At 38.9% G+C, this 20,157-nt stretch overlaps 1 protein-coding gene and 1 long non-coding RNA gene across 3 annotated transcripts in view; one reads left to right on the top strand and one right to left on the bottom strand.

Annotated features, from left to right (window-relative positions):
- GTF3C3 (general transcription factor IIIC subunit 3) overlaps window positions 1-16,709 on the top strand; it is a 37,457-nt gene extending 20,748 nt beyond the window's left edge. The window contains exons 11-18 of the mRNA XM_041737420.1: window positions 1,925-2,127; window positions 2,453-2,554; window positions 4,153-4,288; window positions 6,311-6,548; window positions 7,141-7,331; window positions 9,558-9,682; window positions 13,354-13,506; window positions 15,306-16,709. Of these exons, the coding sequence (XP_041593354.1) occupies window positions 1,925-2,127; window positions 2,453-2,554; window positions 4,153-4,288; window positions 6,311-6,548; window positions 7,141-7,331; window positions 9,558-9,682; window positions 13,354-13,506; window positions 15,306-15,428 (1,271 nt within the window). The 3' untranslated portion in view covers window positions 15,429-16,709. The remainder of the gene's footprint in view (window positions 1-1,924; window positions 2,128-2,452; window positions 2,555-4,152; window positions 4,289-6,310; window positions 6,549-7,140; window positions 7,332-9,557; window positions 9,683-13,353; window positions 13,507-15,305) is intronic.
- Window positions 2,010-20,135, bottom strand: LOC121480669. Of its 2 annotated transcripts, none has more exons than XR_005985049.1 (4): window positions 20,002-20,135; window positions 17,307-17,474; window positions 16,969-17,076; window positions 2,010-2,134 (listed from the first exon to the last, which is right to left on the bottom strand). It is a non-coding gene; the product is annotated as an uncharacterized LOC121480669 (long non-coding RNA). The 2 variants fall into 2 exon arrangements; XR_005985050.1 differs by having other exon boundaries at window positions 17,311-17,474.
- Between the last annotated feature and the right edge of the window lie 22 nt (window positions 20,136-20,157).

Here is a 20,157-nt window from a genome sequence, read left to right as displayed (position 1 = left end):
TGAAAGTAAATTTCTGGTTTCAGGACAGTTTTTGAAAGTCAGGTTTTTCGTTTGCTTGTTTTTTGAGTATAGTTGACATATGGTGTTACATTAGTTTCAGGTATACAATATTAGTGATTCAACAACCTTACGAATGTCAGGATTTTAAATTGTTTTGGTATGCCGCCGAGTGATTTCCCCCACACTAATGCTTTGGAAAAATGATTCACTTAGGGGTACCAGAATGAAGTAGGACTAACATGCCTGTGTTAAAAATAACTTATACATGTCTTTTATCTGTCTTAACCATTGGCTCCGATTTCTGGGGTGCAGTCTAATTTTTAAAGAGTTTTTATGAGTTTATATTTAGCATGTTATTTTTGAGAAAAACGTTAATGTATTTTCTGTGTTCTCTGAGCTGCAGATATGCTCAAGATTGGGTAATATGTATAATTTCATTTTATTGTATCTAAATTTACAATAATCTGGAAAAAAGTAGAAAAAATAAGAGAAACAACTAAATTTCTTAAATGTACAAAAGCCAAAAATACTCTAGTAGCATTTTGTATTGAATCCACATAAAAGATGCACTAAAATTTGAATAGTTTTGGTCTAAAATACTGCATGATGGCAGAAAGTTCTAGTAGTTTTTAAAATATATAATGGTAGAAAGCACTCTAGAACGAGAGAGGCACTGATTGACAGTTTGGGTTATTTTGAGATATATGTCAGATCTGAAATTGCAAAAACACTTAAAGATTACTGTTTGGATGAGTGAACATGAATACAAATGTGATACCATCATAAAAACTTATATTATTTGTGGTATTTGAATTTTAAAGATCTGAGCAAGGAGTTGGGAGTTTTTATTGCCTATTAAAAAAGCTTAACCTAAAGATGACACTCAGCAGAGTTGAGAAATTTGAGATTTAAGAGAGCAATTAGAGGCAAAAGTACTGTTAGGAGGTAATTGCAGTGAAAAAGAAATGAGATCAAAAAGGCCTAAATTAGTGTTGTCACTGTTACAGTGGAGAGAGTTCAACTGTTGGGACTTAATGATTATGGAGAGAGTTCAACTGTTGGGACTTAATGATTAATTGACATAAAGTTTGAGGAATAGAGCCCAGTAACTCCCCTTCTGAGAACTTATCCTGAGGAAATAATTGAATGAAATGAGGGGTGGTAGTTTATATTTGGGATCACAAAACCCAGGAACCTGGGTTAGTAATAAAAAGTAATAAAAATGAGTGAAATGGGTGAGTGAAGAGGCCCAAGGCTAGAAGGGAGAACTGGGGAATCCTCTCTAAAGTATGAGGCTGTTTCTCAGCATAGGCTGATGTGCCATTTGGGAACAAGAGACACACTGTTGCCAAATCTAGATTTTTTGGAAGAATCCAGTAATTTGGGAGTTCTAAAAATCCTAATTTTAAAAAAATGTAGACCATGTATTATTTTTAATAGCACTGTGACTTAACAAAACACATCTGTAGGCTAAATTGGTTCGCCAGTTTTTAAACTATGGCTTATATACATGAAAATTTTTACTGCAGTGTTATTTATTAGACTGAATATTTGGAAATAACCTAAATATCAGATGATGTGGTTAAATAAATAATAGCTTGAATGTTCTAACCATTCAAAATGGTAAGGAAGATGTGAGAAGTGTTTAAAGCTTAATGCTAAGTGAATAAAGCAAGAGACCAAAGTTGTACATCTATGTTGATTACATCCTTGTAGCCATTTGGATTTAGTTAGAGAAATTGATAGATTGATCAGTCAGTAGATGGGAGATTAGAAGGGATAGTTGTTTTGAAGTACTGAAATATGCATTTCATTTTGGTTACAATTCTTTTTATATTGCTGTAATGTTTCTTTAATTGGAAAAATAATTTTGGCAAGCTTACAAATCTGTAGATCATATTTATGCTTTATTTTAACATCATAGAATGTTTAAAGGCCTTAGGCTATATGGAACGTGCTGCAGAAAGCTATGGCAAAGTGGTTGATCTGGCCCCCCTTCATTTGGATGCAAGAATTTCACTTTCCACCCTTCAGCAGCAGCTGGGCCGTCCTGAGAAAGCTCTGGAAGCTCTGGAACCAATGTACGATCCAGATACTTTAGCACAAGATGCAAATGCTGCACAGCAGGTAGGCTCTGTCACATAAAAGGAAATTTTTTCTTGGTGGATTATACTTTTGAACTTTTTCCTCCATTAAAGAGGTCTCTACAGCATATATCCAAAAACTTAATTTTAGCTATCAAATTCAGTGTTTTTGAAAAGTGATTTTGAATCTTAAGTTTCAGCCTCTTGTTAGACATTGTAAATTATAGTTTCTAAAATATTAGATCTTAAACTGTGAAAGATCATAAAGCAAATGTTCTTAAGGTTGATTTCTAAAATAAAACTTGTCTGTGCAAACAAAGCAACTTTGAGAAAGCAGTCTTGTCACATTATCCTGTTTATTTATTTAGGAACTGAAGTTATTGCTTCATCGTTCTACTTTGCTGTTTTCCCAAGGCAAAATGTGTGGTTATGTGGACACTTTACTTACCATGTTAGCCATGCTTTTAAAGGTGGGTAGTGGTCTTTCTGTATATTAGTATTGTTGATTTTTTAAAGGTTTAGAATTTGATTTAAACATAGATTATAGCTGTTTTGAAGAATATTCATTGGACCCATAGGACTTTAACCTGATCCTAATGTATAAAGCAAAATTGCTGAGTTAGTTTAAAAATGAAAATATATTTTAGTTTAGAATTAAATATAAAAGAAAAATTATCATGATTAGGATTTAAATAAAGTTTGGGTAAAAGTTTTTTTAACTCACATTAAATTCATTACTATTGCCAGAACTTGACAAAATTGGTGGTTTTGAATGTGATATTGCTTGAAGTACAATTATCTGATAGAAATCGACCGAGAATCTTGCTAAAATATAGATTATAGCTGTTTTATAACTATTCTACTCTATTAAACTTTTACAAATGAAAGTCAGATATAGACAGAAGACTTAGAGGTTAATGGTATGTACTGTTGGCCTTTTAACAACATGGGGAAAAAAAGAACAAGATGGGAATTATGGGCACCAACCCTAACACAGTTGAAAATCCATGAATAACTTGATTTCCTAAAAACTTAACTACTGATAGCCTCTATTGACTGGAAGCCTTACTGATAATGTGAACAGTTGATTAACATATTTTGTATTTTGTCTGTATTATATACTGTATTCTTACAATAAAGGAAGCTGGAGAAGAGAAAATATTAAGAAAATTAGAAGAGAAAATTCATTCATAGTATTGTACTATAAATAATCTATGTATAAGTGAATCTGTGCAGTTCAAACCTGTTTTTCAAGGGTCGACTGTAATTGAAAGGTTACATGAAAGTGTAAACTAGAGTAAGTGAAATAAAATCTTTGCTAGTACGTATCTAGAAAAGTGAGAACCATAGCATAACCAGTTATGTTTTTAGACACTCCTATGTGCTAAAATTATTCCCTTTGCAAAAATGTTTTCCACATGTGACATCATTTCTGAGTCTTGCATTTTTGCAGGGAAATAGGTGTGTGTGTGTGTGTGTGTGTGTGTGTGTGTGTGTGTGTGTGTTATAAATTAATGTCAGTTGCCTTCTTTTTCCCCTACTAAGGTGCGATCTCAATTCCTCTGGTAAAAAAATAAGTCTATTCATCCTCTTTTAAGTGTTAAAATACACGATAATTTGGCGTCTTTTTTTTTCCTAAAGAGGATTTTAGGCACACTTGCAGTACTTGTGACCCATAGATTTTCTTTTTCTTCTTCTTTTTTTTTTTTTTTTAAGATTTTATTTAATTGAGAGAGAGAGTGCATGTGAACAGGGGGAGGAGCAAAGAGAGAGGGACAAGTGGACTCCGTGCTGAGCACAGGGCTTAATCCCAGGACCCTGAGATTATGATTTGAGTGGAAAACAGATGCTTCACTGGCTGAGCCACCCAGGTGCCTCCCCCATAGATTTTCTTTAAAAAATTATATGACTGAAGTGCCTGGCTGGCTCAGTCATAGACTGAGTCAATAGAGCATACAACTGTTGATCTCCGGGTTGTGAGTTTGAGCCCCATATTGGGTGTGGAGATGACTTAAAATCTTAAGAAATTATATGACTAAAAAATCTCAAATTATCATCTTTAATTCAGGTAGCCATGAATAGAGCCCAGGTTTGTTTGATATCTAGTTCCAAATCTGGAGAAAGGCATCTCTACCTTATTAAAGTGTCAAGAGACAAAATATCAGACAACAGTGACCAAGAGACAGCAAATTGTGATGCAAAAGGTAATTACATTCATTTGCTTTATTATATAATATATATTATTATTTATTATATATTTTTGGCTGAGTTGAAAAATACTCATGAAGTATCACCTGTTAGTAATCTAATTGAAAATATACCCTTCTCAAATAAATTGAAATTTTCTATCCAGATTCCTTAAGTATAGTAAACTCATTTGATGTTAAAAAAAGAAAGGTTAGGTTATGTAACTAACTTTTAAAAATTAAAAGGAAAACATCTTGGATCTTCCTGTGAAAAAACTAAACAGAACTTCTGACTTTTTAAGAAGAAAATAAACCTTATTTTAAGAAATTTGTGAAGATTAGATCGCAATATAAATTATTATATTTGTCCAGTAACTTCAGTTACATTTCATCCTCTATTAAATTCACTTTTGGCAAATGTAGCAATAGTCATAGAAACTCTGAAACTAAATTGTTTTGACCCAGTCTCAAGTAATATGACTTTAAAAGGCATCAATTTTTAGCTGGTAATGCATCAGGTTATTTTTGGGTCAGGTTATTACTCAGAAAACTTGAAGTCTAAACTGCAGGTTTCAGTCTAGCAGAAAATTATTTCATTGTTAATTAATTCAACAGACATGTTTTAAGTAATTGTTACAGGCATGGCAGTGTACCATGGGGTAGGATTTTAGAATCCAGAAGAACTGAATCTCTATAAGCACATTATAAGGAACTAACATAAGCTAGGTTTTGAAGGGGAGGAGAGTCAGGAGAGGAATGAGGGTCAGCTGCTCGTAAGCTAGCCATAAATGCCCAGAGCACTACCATCTCTCCAGTACATAGGTTCTGGGCCCACCCGAAAGGTAGACTCTCTGCTTCATGTGTTTAAGACTATATTTCCTTAAGTTATATTTTTCTGTATATGTGATCCTGCCTGATTTTTTCTTTCCATATTTTTTGATTTTACGTTCATTGTTGGTTTTTCTTAGGCTCGTAAGGTTTTTTATGTTAAGTTCATTTCTTCATGGTGGGGATCACATTACACTGGTGTGTAAGGATAAGGTGAATGAGGCCTCCTTAATGTTACATGCACCTTTGTACTCTGATTCTTTCACTCAGCATTTTGTCACAGATGTTTTCTCGTGTTGCTGTCTTCCCTTAATAGCTGTTCATAAGGAATGTGTGGTATTCCATTGGATAGCAGTTTCATGCTTTGCTTATTCTCTTATTTTTGATATACAGTTGCTTCTGATAATTTTCTTTTGTAGATAATCATGTAGTGAGCATATTCATCCCTATATATGTATCCTTTTTTTAAAAAAGATTTTATTTATTTATTCCTGAGAGACACACAAGAGAGAGGCAGAGAGAGAGAGGAGAAGCAGGCTCCTCGCAGGGAGCCTGATGTGGGACTCGATCCCCAGACCGGGATCATGCCCTGAGCCAAAGGCAGATGCTCAAACCACTGAGCCACCCAGGCGTTCCTATGTAGCCATATCTTTGACTTTATAGGATAGATTCTCAGAATCCTGGGTCAAAGACTAAAAAGTTTTTGTGGCTTTTGATTGTTCTCAGACAAGGCAAAATTTTTAGGGAAAAGTAGTTCTGAGGTAGAGAAAAGATAATTGAGATTATAAAAAGATCATAACAGTCTGAATCTCAAAGTATGAATTTTAAGTCCTTTGCTAAGCAAACATTTGAATGTCTTGTATGTGTAGAACCCTATATCTGACTTCAGTCATGGAACACAAACTTATTCTGCCCTGGAGGACCATATATCCTAGTGAGCTCCGAGAGATATAAATGAAGTAGCTAGGCTTGGTAGCAGACAAATCCAAAGTAAGAATTACCTGGAATTGCAGATTGTTAGGCAGAGCAGAAAGAGTGGCTAGTATTGAAGGTAGTGTAAACAAGCAGCTTCATTGTCAGAAGAGTGTTGGCAAGAATTCAGGCCCATAGAACTGTGGTTATTAAATTTAACCTTAAAATTGATCATATGAATTTTTCTAATACTGCTGTTTCTGAAAAACAGTGTCCTGATTTTCACTGGTATCATTTTAGCAATATTTGCTGTACTCACAAGCGTCTTGACAAAAGATGACTGGTGGAACCTTCTGTTGAAGGCTATATACTGCTTATGTGACCTGTCCCGATTTCAAGAGGCTGAGTTACTTGTGGATTCTTCATTGGAATATTACTCATTTTATGATGACAAGCAGAAACGCAAAGAACTAGAATACTTTGGTCTTTCTGCTGCAATACTGGACAAAAATTTCAGAAAGGCCTACAACTATATCAGGTGACTTTCCAATAACTTATTTTAGATTCTTTGAAATAGTATTTGTATTTACTTTGACTAGTCTCTCATGCTCAAGAGTAAGAAGTTGTTTTATTTTAACTCTTGTTGCTTATGGGTTAATTTACGTCATTGGTGATTCTCAGAGGCATGCCTTCTCATGTATTTATTCGCCTCTTGTGCCTTAGCTCCGCATTATAAAATGGATATCATAATACTCCACCTGAAAGGATTATTTTGAAGGTTAAGTGAATTATTTATAATGTCTTTTAATAATATCTGGCACACATTATTAGGTATTATTCACTGTTCATCATACTGCAGTTGTAGGGGCAGCAGGGAAATGGTGAAACTTAAACCGCTTGATTCTTTCTGGTTTAAATAAAAGTTTTGTGGAAAAGAACAACAAGATGTAGAAATACTAACTTCAGCATTTTCTGGGAAAAATCTTTGTGTAAAGGTTTCTGCTTAAATAGATTGAGATAATCTGCTTTTCTGTGGAGGATTTTGCGGCAGTGAAGGATTTCATTCTTAGAAATCAAAAGTTTTTCTTTTTATGTGATTTCTTACCCTCGCCCTCTTTCTGCGATTTTAGGGTAATGGTAATGGAAAATGTCAATAAACCTCAGCTCTGGAACATTTTCAATCAGGTTACCATGCACTCCCAAGAAGTGCGACATCATCGTTTCTGTCTTCGCCTAATGCTGAAAAACCCAGAGAATCATGCCCTGTGTGTCTTAAATGGACACAATGCGTTTGTATCTGGTAGTTTTAAGCATGCACTCGGTAAGTGTCCTGGACATGACTTTGTCAAGTGTGGATAGTGTGGTGGTTAACAGCTAGTCCTCGAGAGCAGCATACCTGTGTTTATATAGCAGCTCCCTCATGACAAATTATTGTACCTCCCCTGTGTCAGTCTCTTTATCTCTGAAATGGAGGTAATAATTGGACCTTACCTTACAGATTATTGTGAAAATTAAATGAGTCAATCTAAAGTGTTAAAAAATGCCCTGGCACATACAGTAAATAAATCGCTTATAAGTATTGGCAACAATGATAATAATTAATTCTAATATTATTTTCCTCTTGAAGCTTTGGTTTCAGAAAACTGAAGTAAGTCCTAGTTCATTTTAAAGGTCAATAACTCTTCCTGCTTAGGCTTGATTTTTTTTTTCTTTTTTTTAAATTTTTTTTTTTTTAATTTTTATTTATTTATGATAGTCACAGAGAGAGAGAGAGAGGCAGAGACACAGGCAGAGGGAGAAGCAGGCTCCATGCACCGGGAGCCCGACGTGGGATTCGATCCTGGGTCTCCAGGATCGCGCCCTGGGCCAAAGGCAGGCGCCAAACCGCTGCGCCACCCAGGGTTCCCGATTTTTTTTTTTTTTCTTAAGGGAGCATGCATGAGCAGGGGAGGAGCAAGAGAGAGTGAGAGAGAATCTTAAGCAGGCTCCACTCCACACCCAGCATGGAGCCCAACACAGGGCTTCTTTCTCATGACCTGAGCCAGAATCAACAGTTGGAAGTGTTATTAACCAACCAAGCTGCCTAGGCACCCTGGCTTGTTTTTAAAATAATTTTCATTTATTATGGATGTTTTGCCACCTGTTTTTAATCTGCTATAATACAAAAAAGGATAAAGATTTGCTGAGGGGCGCCTGGGTGGCCCAGTCATCTGCCTTCAGCTCAAGTCATGATCCCAGCGTCCTGGAATTGAGCTCCATGTCAGGCAGTCTGCTCAGCGAGGAGTCTGCTTCTCCCTCTCCCACTTCCCCCTGCTCGTGTTCTCATTCTCTCTCTCTGTCAAGTAAATAAATAAAATCTTAAAAAAAAAAAAATTTGCTGATAATTTGTTCCTTTAGGAGTTAAGTATGTCAAGATTTATTTACATGGTGCTTGCTAATCTAATTAAGCTCAGGAAAAATTAATTACTTAATTTTCTGTAATAATCAGAAGCAAACAAGTAGAAAAATACCTGGGCAAATGTTTAAACTTAAAATGAGGCATGTATCTCTTGCTGCCAAAAGTTAGTGTTTACTTCTGAATAAACTGGGATATTGGCTATTTAATACTTTAATGTTTCTTCACGTATGGCTGGTATTTTTATAATTGTTCAGTAGGTAATCTTGAACATCAGATGTTGAGACTGTCCTCTACTGTTTGTGCTTTTTGGAATTGTTTGTTTAATGTTAAGAAAATGTAAAATAGAGATTTAGATTGTTTTCTTATACTTAAGACCTTTTATAGAGGGTAAAAATAGAAAAGTCCAAATGGTAGTCTACCATCTGTGCTGCCAAAGAGATTCAGAGGTGCCATTCCTTCTGGCATAGAAGCTAGAAAGAATGGAGGTTTTTATCTGTGTGATAAATTATAGGTCATCCCTTTATAAGAAAATTTTGCTTAAAATTTTGCTTAAATTCCCCTATCTCATATACTTAAGCTTTTGACATGAAATAATTGCATTTACAGAATACATGGAAACAAGGAAAACATCTTTTTCTCAGGAAAAACAGAATAGTGCTACTTTTGAGGAAACAATACCCATAATCTAAAAAACAAAACAGAACTATTTTTCTTTTTCTCAGCTCCATGATCCAGCATATTTGAATTTATAAGACAAATCGATTAATTTTACAAAAGAATTTGCCAAAAGACACATTCCCTTATTTCTTTTAAAATAGATTTAAGGTCATAAAATACATTGTGATCACAATAAATTATTTTGGAACTATTACTCTACATGGAAATGTCTAGCTGTGCCTAAAAGAAAGATACTTTTAGTTGCTCATATTTAATCTTGTAGTCAGGATACATTTATAGGTAAATCCTCCTAATTTTATCATATCTTATACATTGTTTTTAAATTCAAATTAAGGTGCATCTGGTTGATATTTTAGAAAGCACACTTTGCATATGTAAAATCAGTACCATTTAGCCATAAAACATATTTGAATAAGTCAATAAATAAGGAAATATGCTCATGTCATACCATCTGACATGATCTTTTTTCAGGACAATATGTGCAAGCCTTTCGCACCCATCCCCACGAACCTCTCTATAGCCTCTGTATAGGCCTAACGTTTATTCACATGGCATCTCAGAAGTATGTATTAAGGAGACATGCTCTTACTGTGCAGGTAATGTATTTGGATTTCTCATTACTTGGTTTTATGTTCTTTAAAAGTGAATATACTTAATGCTTTTAGTGTCTTGCTTCAAAAGTAACATCTGCTTAGTATACACGTTGAGAATTCCCAACACCTCCTTGTGTTCAGCACTCATGCACTCAACCTCTAGTAGTACTATTCTAGTAGCCTGCTTATGTAGTCATGGCTAAGACTTATGTAGCCATGTAGAAAGCGGACATAGCCAAATAATATAGAAAGATGACACAGGAAAAAAAAAAAAAAGACACAGCAGAATCTGGATGCTTCCTTATACTCTGGAGCCCCCTGAGGCCTTCAGTTTTCTAGGTCCTGAAGATTGATTTATTATAAATCTGTTTAAAAAATATATACATACAGGGACGCTTGGTGGCTCAGCAGTTGAGCTTCTACCTTTGGCTCAGCGCGTGATCCCGGAGTCCTGGGATTGAGTCCCACATTGGGCTCCCCACAGAGAGCCTGCTTCTCCCTCTGCCTGTGTCTCTGCCTCTCTCTCTCTGTGTCTCTCATGAATAAATAAATAAAATCTTTAAAAATAAATGACAAAAAATATATGGATCCAGTAATGTATGAATATGTGATTATGTGACTATTTCCTTACAGCATCAGCATTGTTAGTGTTAGCATCACTAACAAATTGGTCTTTTAAAGCTTTCTTGTTGGTTCTTACAGCAATTTGAAATTAGTCTTTTTATTTTGTTTATTTTTCTTTATAGATTGTTTTCTCTAATAAGAGTATAATCTCCAGGGGCACCTGGGTGGTTCGGTTGGTTGGTTAAGCATCTGACTTTTTTTTTTTTTTTTTTTTTAAGATTTTATTTATTTATTCATGAGAGAGGCAGAGATACAGGCAGAGGGAGAAGCAGGCTCCCTGCAGGAAGCCCAAAGGGGGACTCGATCCCGGGACCCCAGGATCACACCCTGAGCTAAAGGCAGACACTCACACACTGAGACTCCCAGGCCTCCCAAGCGTCCGACTCTTGGTTTTAGTTCAGGTTGTGATCTCAGGGTTGTGAGGTAGAGCCTACTTAGGATTCTCTCTTCCTCTGCCCCACCCCCCACGTGCACATTCGCTTTTTTTCTCTCTCAAAAAAAAAAAAAGATATATTCCCAAGAGATTAGGGAGTCTCTGTTTTGTTCACTACTGTATCCATAAAACTTTTATGTCATTTTTATGTTTATATGTTTGATGCATGTAAAGACACGTTTTGTTCACTACTGTATCCATAAAACTTTTATATCATTTTTATGTTTATATGTTTGATGCATGTAAAGACACGTTTTTTTTTTTTTTTTTTTTTTTTAAAGACACGTTTTTTTAAGTAGTTATGAAAAGAAAGAAAATGTTGGCTTGAATGGAGTGGCAGGATTAAGTAAAGGATTTTTTGTTTTGGTTTTTAAAGTAAAATGGTTAAAAAGAAAGCCTAAGTTCAAATGTTAATTGTTAAAGATGGATATTGAGGTTCATTATAATGTACTCTTTTGAATATTTGAAAATTTTCATAATTTAAAGTAAAAAATTAAAAACCCAGAAATTCTCCTTTTCTTGAGTATTTATTTGTGGTATTTGTCCACTTCTTGCTCTATGCTTTTTTTTGTCTTAATGGATACTTTTGCTGTATTAAGTAATGGAGGATTGTTTGTAAGTCAAAAAAATACGTAATGAGCACCCAATGTGCTGGGAACTGAGGATATAGCAATGAGTATAGAGGCAGAATAATTCCCTGCCCTTATGAAGCTTATATTCTGATAAATATTGATGGGAAGTTTTGATGGATTGACTCATTATTAAATAGTTAAAATAATGTAGTTTTTTGGCCTGGTAGAAAAAAAATTTATATACTTCAAAGTAATTTAGAAGCTAAATTTCAAACTAGAGTTAAACGCAGTTTTTAATCAGTTGGAGATAGAGATTAAACAACAGGAGATTAGCGTATGGGAGTTTGTTGTCCTAGTCTCTTGTACTTTTGTGTGTTGAACATTTTCCATTAAAAAAAGTTTCTAAAAAAAAAAAAAAAGTTTCTAAAAACAAGTTTTATTAATAACATGATTCTTAAATAGTTTTAATTTCTTATGAACCTATTTATGCAACATGACCATAGTTAATTTCCCTTTGGAGTACTTAAAAACAAACTAATTTCATGTTTTACTGCCTTTCTTACCTTTATATTATACTATGAAAGTAAACCTTTTATGATTTCTTATATCTATATTTAGTATTTTATAGACAGTGTATATTTGGGCCCTTAGTGGATGATGTGATAAAAATATTAGAAATATCACATTCTTAATACTTTTGTCACATGCTTTTGCTTCTATTTCATTAAAAATTGTCATATTTTTGCAGTTTTTATATTTGATTCATATACCTAAGAGATAAAATGGTTATCCCCATTACCTAGTTTTTAAATCACTAGTTATTTGAATAGCATTTCATAGGTCTCCTAAATTTGTTAATTTCTTAAAAATGCAACAGGTAACTCATCCTATTATTGTATCAAAAGACCTGCAAGTTTATTCGGGTTGTAACATTTCATCTGGGATTACTATTCATTCTCAGATTTTTGTAGTTTATCATCTTAAAATATGAAGTTTCGATATTTCTCTGAGACTAATAGTTTATCGGCTGTACTTAACAGACAACCGTAATTTTCACTGGCGTAGAGGTCAGCCCACATAAGTGGGCTCTTTTATTATGCAAAATGTGTAATTTATTTAGTGAACATAATTATTTTTATCTCTAAAATGCTTTAATTCTAAAGAATCCATTAATTTTTATTATTTATTTAACGAGGAAAAAATTTGTGACCATTTATTAGAAGAAGGCAGATCCACCCAGGGAATAGTTGCATTTTATATTCTATACTCACAGGTAATACATTTTTATTTCATTACTTAACATAGGACACTTTTACTTCTGCAGTTTGTAACTTTCTGTGGCTGGTAACTTGAAGCTACATTAAAGAGGAAAATGAATGCAGGAGAAGGTGAAGCAAGTTACTTTTTGGACACTGTGACACACATGGAGCCTGCATTAGTACAGCTGTGCTCTGTAATAATCAGTTTTTCCATAAAGTCTGAGTCAGAAGCTTTCAGGGGGAAAAAAAATTTGGGGGGTTAAGAATTCATTAAGGTCCTGAGAGGTGACTAACAAAAAGATACCCTTTACCCAGAAAAGTTATAGTCAAGTGAGTTTGTCCCTGAAAAGAAACCTTTCTAAAATTATCATTGTCATTATAAGGGTTCAGATTTTATATTTTGCTCAAGTTTTTAGACATCTTGAATCAAAAAGTTTATTGGCCTGTAATGTCACAAAAGCCAACTTGGAACCTTAAAAAAGAACTCCTGTGTTATGAAAGATTATGGATCTTTGATGTAAGATTATAGATTACGGATCTGTGACTTTGGCTTTGTTTTGTGTGACTGTTTTTGTCCTTAGGTTAAAAAAAAAAATCTTTTATATCTTCAGAAGAGTTCTTGACTACTCTGTGATGTGACACTATGCTGCAGACATAGGTTCTTTTAGGATCAGACTGTCTTTTTTAATATTTATATCCTGTACAGAATACACATATACAAATATATTGGTACAAATACATACTTGTCAAATCAGTATAATACTGAATTGTTGATCTCTTTGGTAGGGCTTTTCCTTTCTTAATCGATACCTCAGTATCCGTGGGCCCTGCCAGGAATCATTCTACAACTTGGGCCGTGGCCTTCACCAATTGGGGCTGATTCATCTTGCGATCCACTATTATCAGAAGGCCCTGGATCTCCCTCCACTTGTGGTAGAGGTATTGTATGGTTTACTTTTTTTTTTTTTTTTAAGATTCATTTAAGAGAGAGTGTGTATACACACGTGAGCAGGGGGAGGGTGCAAAGGGGTGTGTGTGTAGAGAATCTCAAGGAGACTTCATGACGTGAGCCAAAATAAGAATTGTTTAACTGAGCCACCTAGGCACCCCTGTATGATTTACTTTAAAAACTGATGAGTCATTTATCTATAGAGAAGTGCAGTTAGTTCACGTTGTAGTCCAGACAGTGAAATAAATTACATATTAGAGTGTATTTTCTTTCTTTATTGAATGTATTTACGTAATTGTGTTCAGTAACAAGTAGATCTTTGGCATTCTGGCCTTGTGACCTGATCAGCAACCATGTGGACATACACAACTTGTGGTTATGACATTTCAGTTACCTTAAGGTAGCCCCTGTGGTTTACAGGTATGAGCTGGGAGACAGAAAGCCGGAGTATTGGTTAATATAGTTCACTGTTCATTTTCAAGTTCACATGTAACTAACATATATTTCTTTATAAAGATGAAAGACCAGTATAAATTTTCTTTTAAGATCATGTTAAGATAGGATAAAGTGTTGCTAATACTATGATAATCTATGTTTAAAGTCTAATTCTTATTTTAATTTCTGAAGAAAAAGTATTTTCATTGTTAATTTTTTTAAGTTGCACTCGTAATCCTCACTCCTCACATACCCTCACAACTGTTTTATATTACCCTTGTTCAACGTTAGTCATTAAACAATACATATTTTTATAGTTATGCTGATGAAATGTATATATTTTTGTGTCATTTCATACATACCTTTAGGTATTGCTTCTTAAGCTTTATAGGCATCATTTTCATTGTTGCAGATATTTTTACAGTTGACTCCAAAATTTTGTATTGGGGAAGATTTAGAAACAAAGATCTAACCTATTCCATTGAGTTCATTGCTTTGCTATTTAAGTAGGACGAAAGGTAATAATACCCCTAGGGTAATTACTATGACTAATTTAGTGTATGCCTTCCTATACCTATCCTGTAAGTGCCTTTTTTATTATATAGTACAGGTATTTTTTTTTTTTTCCATCTGGTCATTTGTGTTATTATTTATGTCTTTTTAGTTGTGTAAGTTTTACATTTTTTAATGAAATCATATTAACTTTTTCCTTTCTAGTTCCTACTTTTGCTCTTAAGAGGGCCTTTCTTTTTTTCTTTCTTTTTTTTTTTTTTTTAAAAGATTTATCTATTTAGTCATGAGAGGCAGAGACATAGGCAGAGGGAGAAGCATAGACATAGGCAGAGGGAGGGTGTGGGACTCGGTCCCAGGACCCCAGGATCACAACATGAGCAAAAGGCAGATGTCTGCTCAACCACTGAGCCACCCAGGTGCCCCAGGAGGTCCTTTCCGTTTTTTGTTTTCTTTTTTTTAGGAGGTCCTTTCCTATCCAGGATTATATTATTATATTATTCAATTATAATTTTTTTCTTTTATGGTTTCATTTTTTTAATCCTAAATTCTTAATTCATCCAAGCTCATTCAGCTTGTGAGACTTTTTCTTTAACTATTGGCTAGACATTTTAAATCATTTAATAATGCACTTAATTTACAGTGATTACTTAATATTACAATGATTAACTGAGTCAGCATTACCTGATAAAAATTTAGGTCCAAGGTATATGCCTAGTTTTATTTTTTTTAGTATCGTGAATTTTAATATTTGAATGCTTACACTTACGAAACAGTATTTTCCATAAAATTGTCCTGGTTGTCAGTCTGAAATACAGCTCAGTCATGTATCTTTTCCTCCTAGGGAATGGAAGTTGACCAGTTAGACTTACGAAGAGACATTGCCTACAACTTGTCTCTCATTTATCAGAGCAGTGGGAATATTGGAATGGCTCAAAAGCTTTTGTATACCTATTGCACTATATGAAGTACAACTGAGAAAGAAGCATGGTGCTCTGTGTGTGGACCAATATTTTATAAGGGCTTAATATTAACCCCAAAATGGAAATGACAATTTCAGAATTATCTGTGTATTTAATTTTTCATATGTGATAATGATCTTTTGATAGATAAGCAAAATTATTCCTACAAGAATTTGTATATTATTCTGTCATTTTCTTTTAATATTTTTTAGTAAAATTGTCCCCAAAGATGAAATGGAGAATGTTAACCTTTAAACCAGCTTGGGGTTGAATATGCTGATTTTTTACTCTTCATTCATCTGTGCATTCAGAACTATATGTTAAACGCCTATGTACTAGGCCCTGTGATGGGTGCTTGGAATACAATATTAGGGCAGAAATGACCTCTGAGTACAGTTCTTTAAATACAGAATTTGCATATTCAAACTTGAATATATATTCATTTGAAGGAGATGTTTGTTGCATTTCTGCCTACATTATCATTGTTGAGTCATCCAATTTATTCGTGCCCCGTTGCTATTGCACGGGCAGTTTCTCAAATACATAAAAAGGAAGTTGCTTACTAAATGAAAGATGAGTTAGGACTCTTTCTCATATCAATACAAGTATGTAATTAATTCACTTAGCTCCTCAGATAACTATTTGAAATGGTTATGTAGTAGAAAGACACATAATTGAGTTATTAATCTTTTACTTTTCACCTGCATGTATCTTTGTTGTATAGATCGAGACCTGGTAGGCTGGCATAATTCAGAACATCCTGTTCTGAAGCAGATAAAAAAAAATGCATTATCAATGTTGGTGGCTTTCTGACAAAAAAATAGAAAAGAGAGGACCACATTCAGTAACGTGACATAGTTTGCATTTCAAGATCACTAGGAATGTAGGAAGGCTAGGTATATGGATAAAGTATTGCTATGATAAACTACAAAAACTAGATTAAACTTTTATTAAATATGATATGTTCTTGAATCTAAATAACAATACTTTTAAGATATAACATTGGTCTACTAACATACTTTGAGAGTTTCTTTTTAGGGGAAAATGCTGTAATATGTGTGTGGATTATAAGACGTAGTGTCATTGTGAGAGGAAAACAAGTATGAGACTTAATGGTCAAAGAAATACAGCGAGGGCTTTATAGGAATTCTTATCACCCTTTACACTGTATACATAACTTTGTAGTTGAAAAGCAAAATTTGTATATAATAAGTAAATGTATCATGCATTCTGTGTGTATTTAAATGTGTATATAATTTAAATAAATTCTATTTTTATAATTAAAACAGTTTCACGTGCTTATATGTTTTATTTCATGCCATTTGTGGTACTGATAAAGCCAGTATCTTTGAATCTCGTGAAATTGAGTATTCTATATTGAGTTCTTTTGACTTAAACTATGCTATGAAATAAATAAATAAACTATGCTATGACTCCAGCTGAAGTGCTGAACAGCCTTGCAAGAAATTTAACTCTCTCTAGCAGTATTCTAAGAAAAAAAGTTGACATTGCATGAATTTGTTTAGCATTTAAAAGCATAGCTACCATTTTCTGAGTGTGCCAAGCACAGGGCTGGGTACTCCAGATAGGTCTCTGCTCCTCTCAGGGAATCACCTGCAAGGTCGGTATTATTGCTGATCTTCTTATCGCCACCTTATAAATGAGAAATTAAATGTCATGTTCAAGATCACTAGCAAGCTCCTTCGCAGGAACATACTTATTCTAGCTCAGAGTAAGAACATAAAAATTGAGCATGTTTATTTTAGAAAGAAAAAGAATAGCTGTTATTTTTTTCTGTCCACTAGACCTTCAACCTATTAAAAAAGCCCTGTAGTAAGTAAACATCTTTGGAAATGTCTTTCAAAAAGCTGATACTTTCTTACCTACCATCCTCACTCCAGCCAGGGGATGCTGACAGCCACTTCTCACAGTAAGACTTTTTTCTACTGGTCTCAGTTGATTAATAAACTGAGCGTCTCCCACTCCAAGCTGGGCCAATCAGGAGTTTCCTCGCTCCGTCCTTGGGAATTTAGAAGTGAGATGGGGTTTTCCTGTAGGATTGAAACATGAGCGTTTAGAGGACATTTTCTGCTTTCCCGGTGGGCTGACTAGCAGTTAACCCCTCCCACTGAGCAAGAAAAATAGAATCTATGTATCAAGCAGGGCTGGGAGATGCAGAGGAAACTCCAAGGGTTCCTAGAGATTTTCTGGTTCCCATTCCTGTCCTTTCTTTCTAAGCTGTATTCTTACCCATGGGTTCTTTGTATAAGATTAACCCAATTCTACAATTCCGCTTTTTTTCTTTTTTCTTTATTCATGAGACACAGAGAGAGAGACACAGGCAGAGGGAGAAGCAGGCTCCATGCAGGGAGCCCGACGCAGGACTCGATCCCAGGACTCCAGGGTCACGCCCTCGGCTGAGGGCGGCGCTAAACCGCTGAGCCACCCGGACGTCCTGATTTTTTTTCTTTTTTTTTTTTTTTTTACAATTCCACTTTAAAATTTAGATTGGCTGGAGTTTTTCTGTTATTTGCACCAAAAATAGTCCTGATACACAATCATTCCATCTTCGTTTCCGTTTAGCCTTCGTGCTTTCCCGCGGCTTTCTTAAGGCCGGGCGGGCGGGGAGCCACCGGGCCGGCGTCGCGAAGTCGGGTCCACAGGCGGCCTCCAAAGCTCCGGGCCGAGCGGGGCTGCGCACGTGGCCGCGAACCGGGCGGGAGGGCGCGGTAACGCAGAACCACGCGCTTTCCCCGGGGCCGGAGCCCAAGCCCGACGGCCAATGACAACTTTTGAGGCGCCCCGAAGAAGCGGTCCAACGAGCGCCTGGACGCGGGGAGCACGGCGCACGGGGGCAGCCCCTGGACACGGTGCCCCGGACCTGCTCAGTCCTCCCGGGCACGGGGCCCTCGGCGGGGACCTGGGGGAGCCCGGCCCCCGAGCTGGCGCCGCGGAGTCCGCGAGGGCGAGGACGGGGCAGCGCACGCACAGCCGGCGGCCGGCAAACGGGCGAGGCACACGCCGGGACAGCGGGAAGCAAGCTGACTGACGCGACGGATCTCGCAGGCCCGAGGGGGGGCCCGGGCCCGGGGGCGGCGGCGGCGACATCCTCCGGGCAGCGCTGCCCGGGCCTGGGGCCCCTCGGCCCCTCCCGCCACCACCACGGCGGGCCGGGGCGGGGGGGGGGGGGGCTTCGGGTTGGGGAGCAGCGGCGTCGGGTCAGGAGGGGCGTCGGGGCGGGGGCGGCGGCGTTGGGTCAGGAGGGGCGTCGGGGCGGGGCCGGCGGCGGCGGGTCAGGAGGGGCGTCGGGGCGGGGGCGGCGGCGGCGGGTCAGGAGGGGCGTCGGGGCGGGGGCGGCGGCGGGTCAGGAGGGGCGTCGGGGCGGGGGCGGCGGCGGCGGGTCAGGAGAGGCGTCGGGGCGGGGGCGGCGGCGGCGGGTCAGGAGGGGCGTCGGGGCGGGGGCGGCGGCGGGTCAGGAGGGGCGTCGGGGCGGGGGCGGCGGCGGGTCAGGAGGGGCGTCGGGGCGGGGGCGGCGGCGGCGGGTCAGGAGGGGCGTCGGGGCGGGGGCGGCGGCGGCGGGTCAGGAGGGGCGTCGGGGCGGGGGCGGCGGGTCAGGAGGGGCGTCGGGGCGGGGGCGGCGGCGGCGGGTCAGGAGGGGCGTCGGGGCGGGGGCGGCGGCGGCGGGTCAGGAGGGGCGTCGGGGCGGGGGCGGCGGCGGCGGGTCAGGAGGGGCGTCGGGGCGGGGGCGGCGGGTCAGGAGGGGCGTCGGGGCGGGGGCGGCGGCGGCGGGTCAGGAGGGGCGTCGGGGCGGGGGCGGCGGCGGCGGGTCAGGAGGGGCGTCGGGGCGGGGGCGGCGTCGGGGCGGGGGCGGCGGCGGGTCAGGAGGGGCGTCGGGGCGGGGGCGGCGGCGTCAGGGCGGGAGCCGCGGGCCTTGGTGGAGCCCCTGCAGCGACAGCTCGGCGGGAGCGAAGGGCGGGGGCGGGGGCGGGGCCGGGGCCTCCAAGCGCCGCGACGCGGGAGGCGGAGCTGGGGCGGCATTACCAGCCGCAAGTGCGAACACGTGCGCGGCGAGAAGAGAAGGGGAAACAGTCGGCGGTCCGAGCTGATGACGCCCAGCGTGTAGCTGCTGAAACTAATCCGGCGGGAAGGTCGGGAAAATTGTCACCAGAAAAAATGGAAACTTTAAGAGGAGGAAACCTCGGGAGGAAACTGGAGGCTGCAGAGCGGTGTGCACGGGAAGTTGTGTGCGGCCGCGGCCGGATCTTCGAGACGCGTTCGTTGTGGACGTGTTCGGCGGCCTGGTTGTCATCCCGCGGGAGGAAACCATCCCTGCAGTGATTTTTTTTTTTTTTTACAGTTTTATTCTTTACTTTTTTAAAGCCACTTGCGTGCCCGCCGCGGGGCCCTCGCCGCACCCCCGGCGCAGCGCTGGTCACTGTGGGCCGAGCCCATGACGCGGTCTCTGCAGTAGGTGGCAGCAGAGGCCTGCAGGTCCGCAGGTGGAGCCCCTCGTTTCATTGTGTTAGGGCCCTTACGCCAGCTTTTAACATTTTCCTCCCAAAAGCTTACGTTTTTTACCTGGGTAGGAAGAAGTCAGCACCCTCTTCCAGGCTTCGGCAGTCCCCGTCGGCGTGCGGGGGCCGCCGGGCCCTACGGGGTTTCCCCCTCGACCCCCGAGCCCGGCACTGCCCGGCAGCCACCGGGGCACCTCGCACGCCCTCGGGTTTCTGAGAG

Source organism: Vulpes lagopus, chromosome 22 (assembly GCF_018345385.1).
Source record: "Vulpes lagopus strain Blue_001 chromosome 22, ASM1834538v1, whole genome shotgun sequence".
Classification (NCBI taxonomy): domain Eukaryota; kingdom Metazoa; phylum Chordata; class Mammalia; order Carnivora; family Canidae; genus Vulpes; species Vulpes lagopus.
The sequence above is the reverse complement of the archived record's forward strand: the minus strand, read 5'-3'. Positions and strand labels throughout refer to the sequence as shown.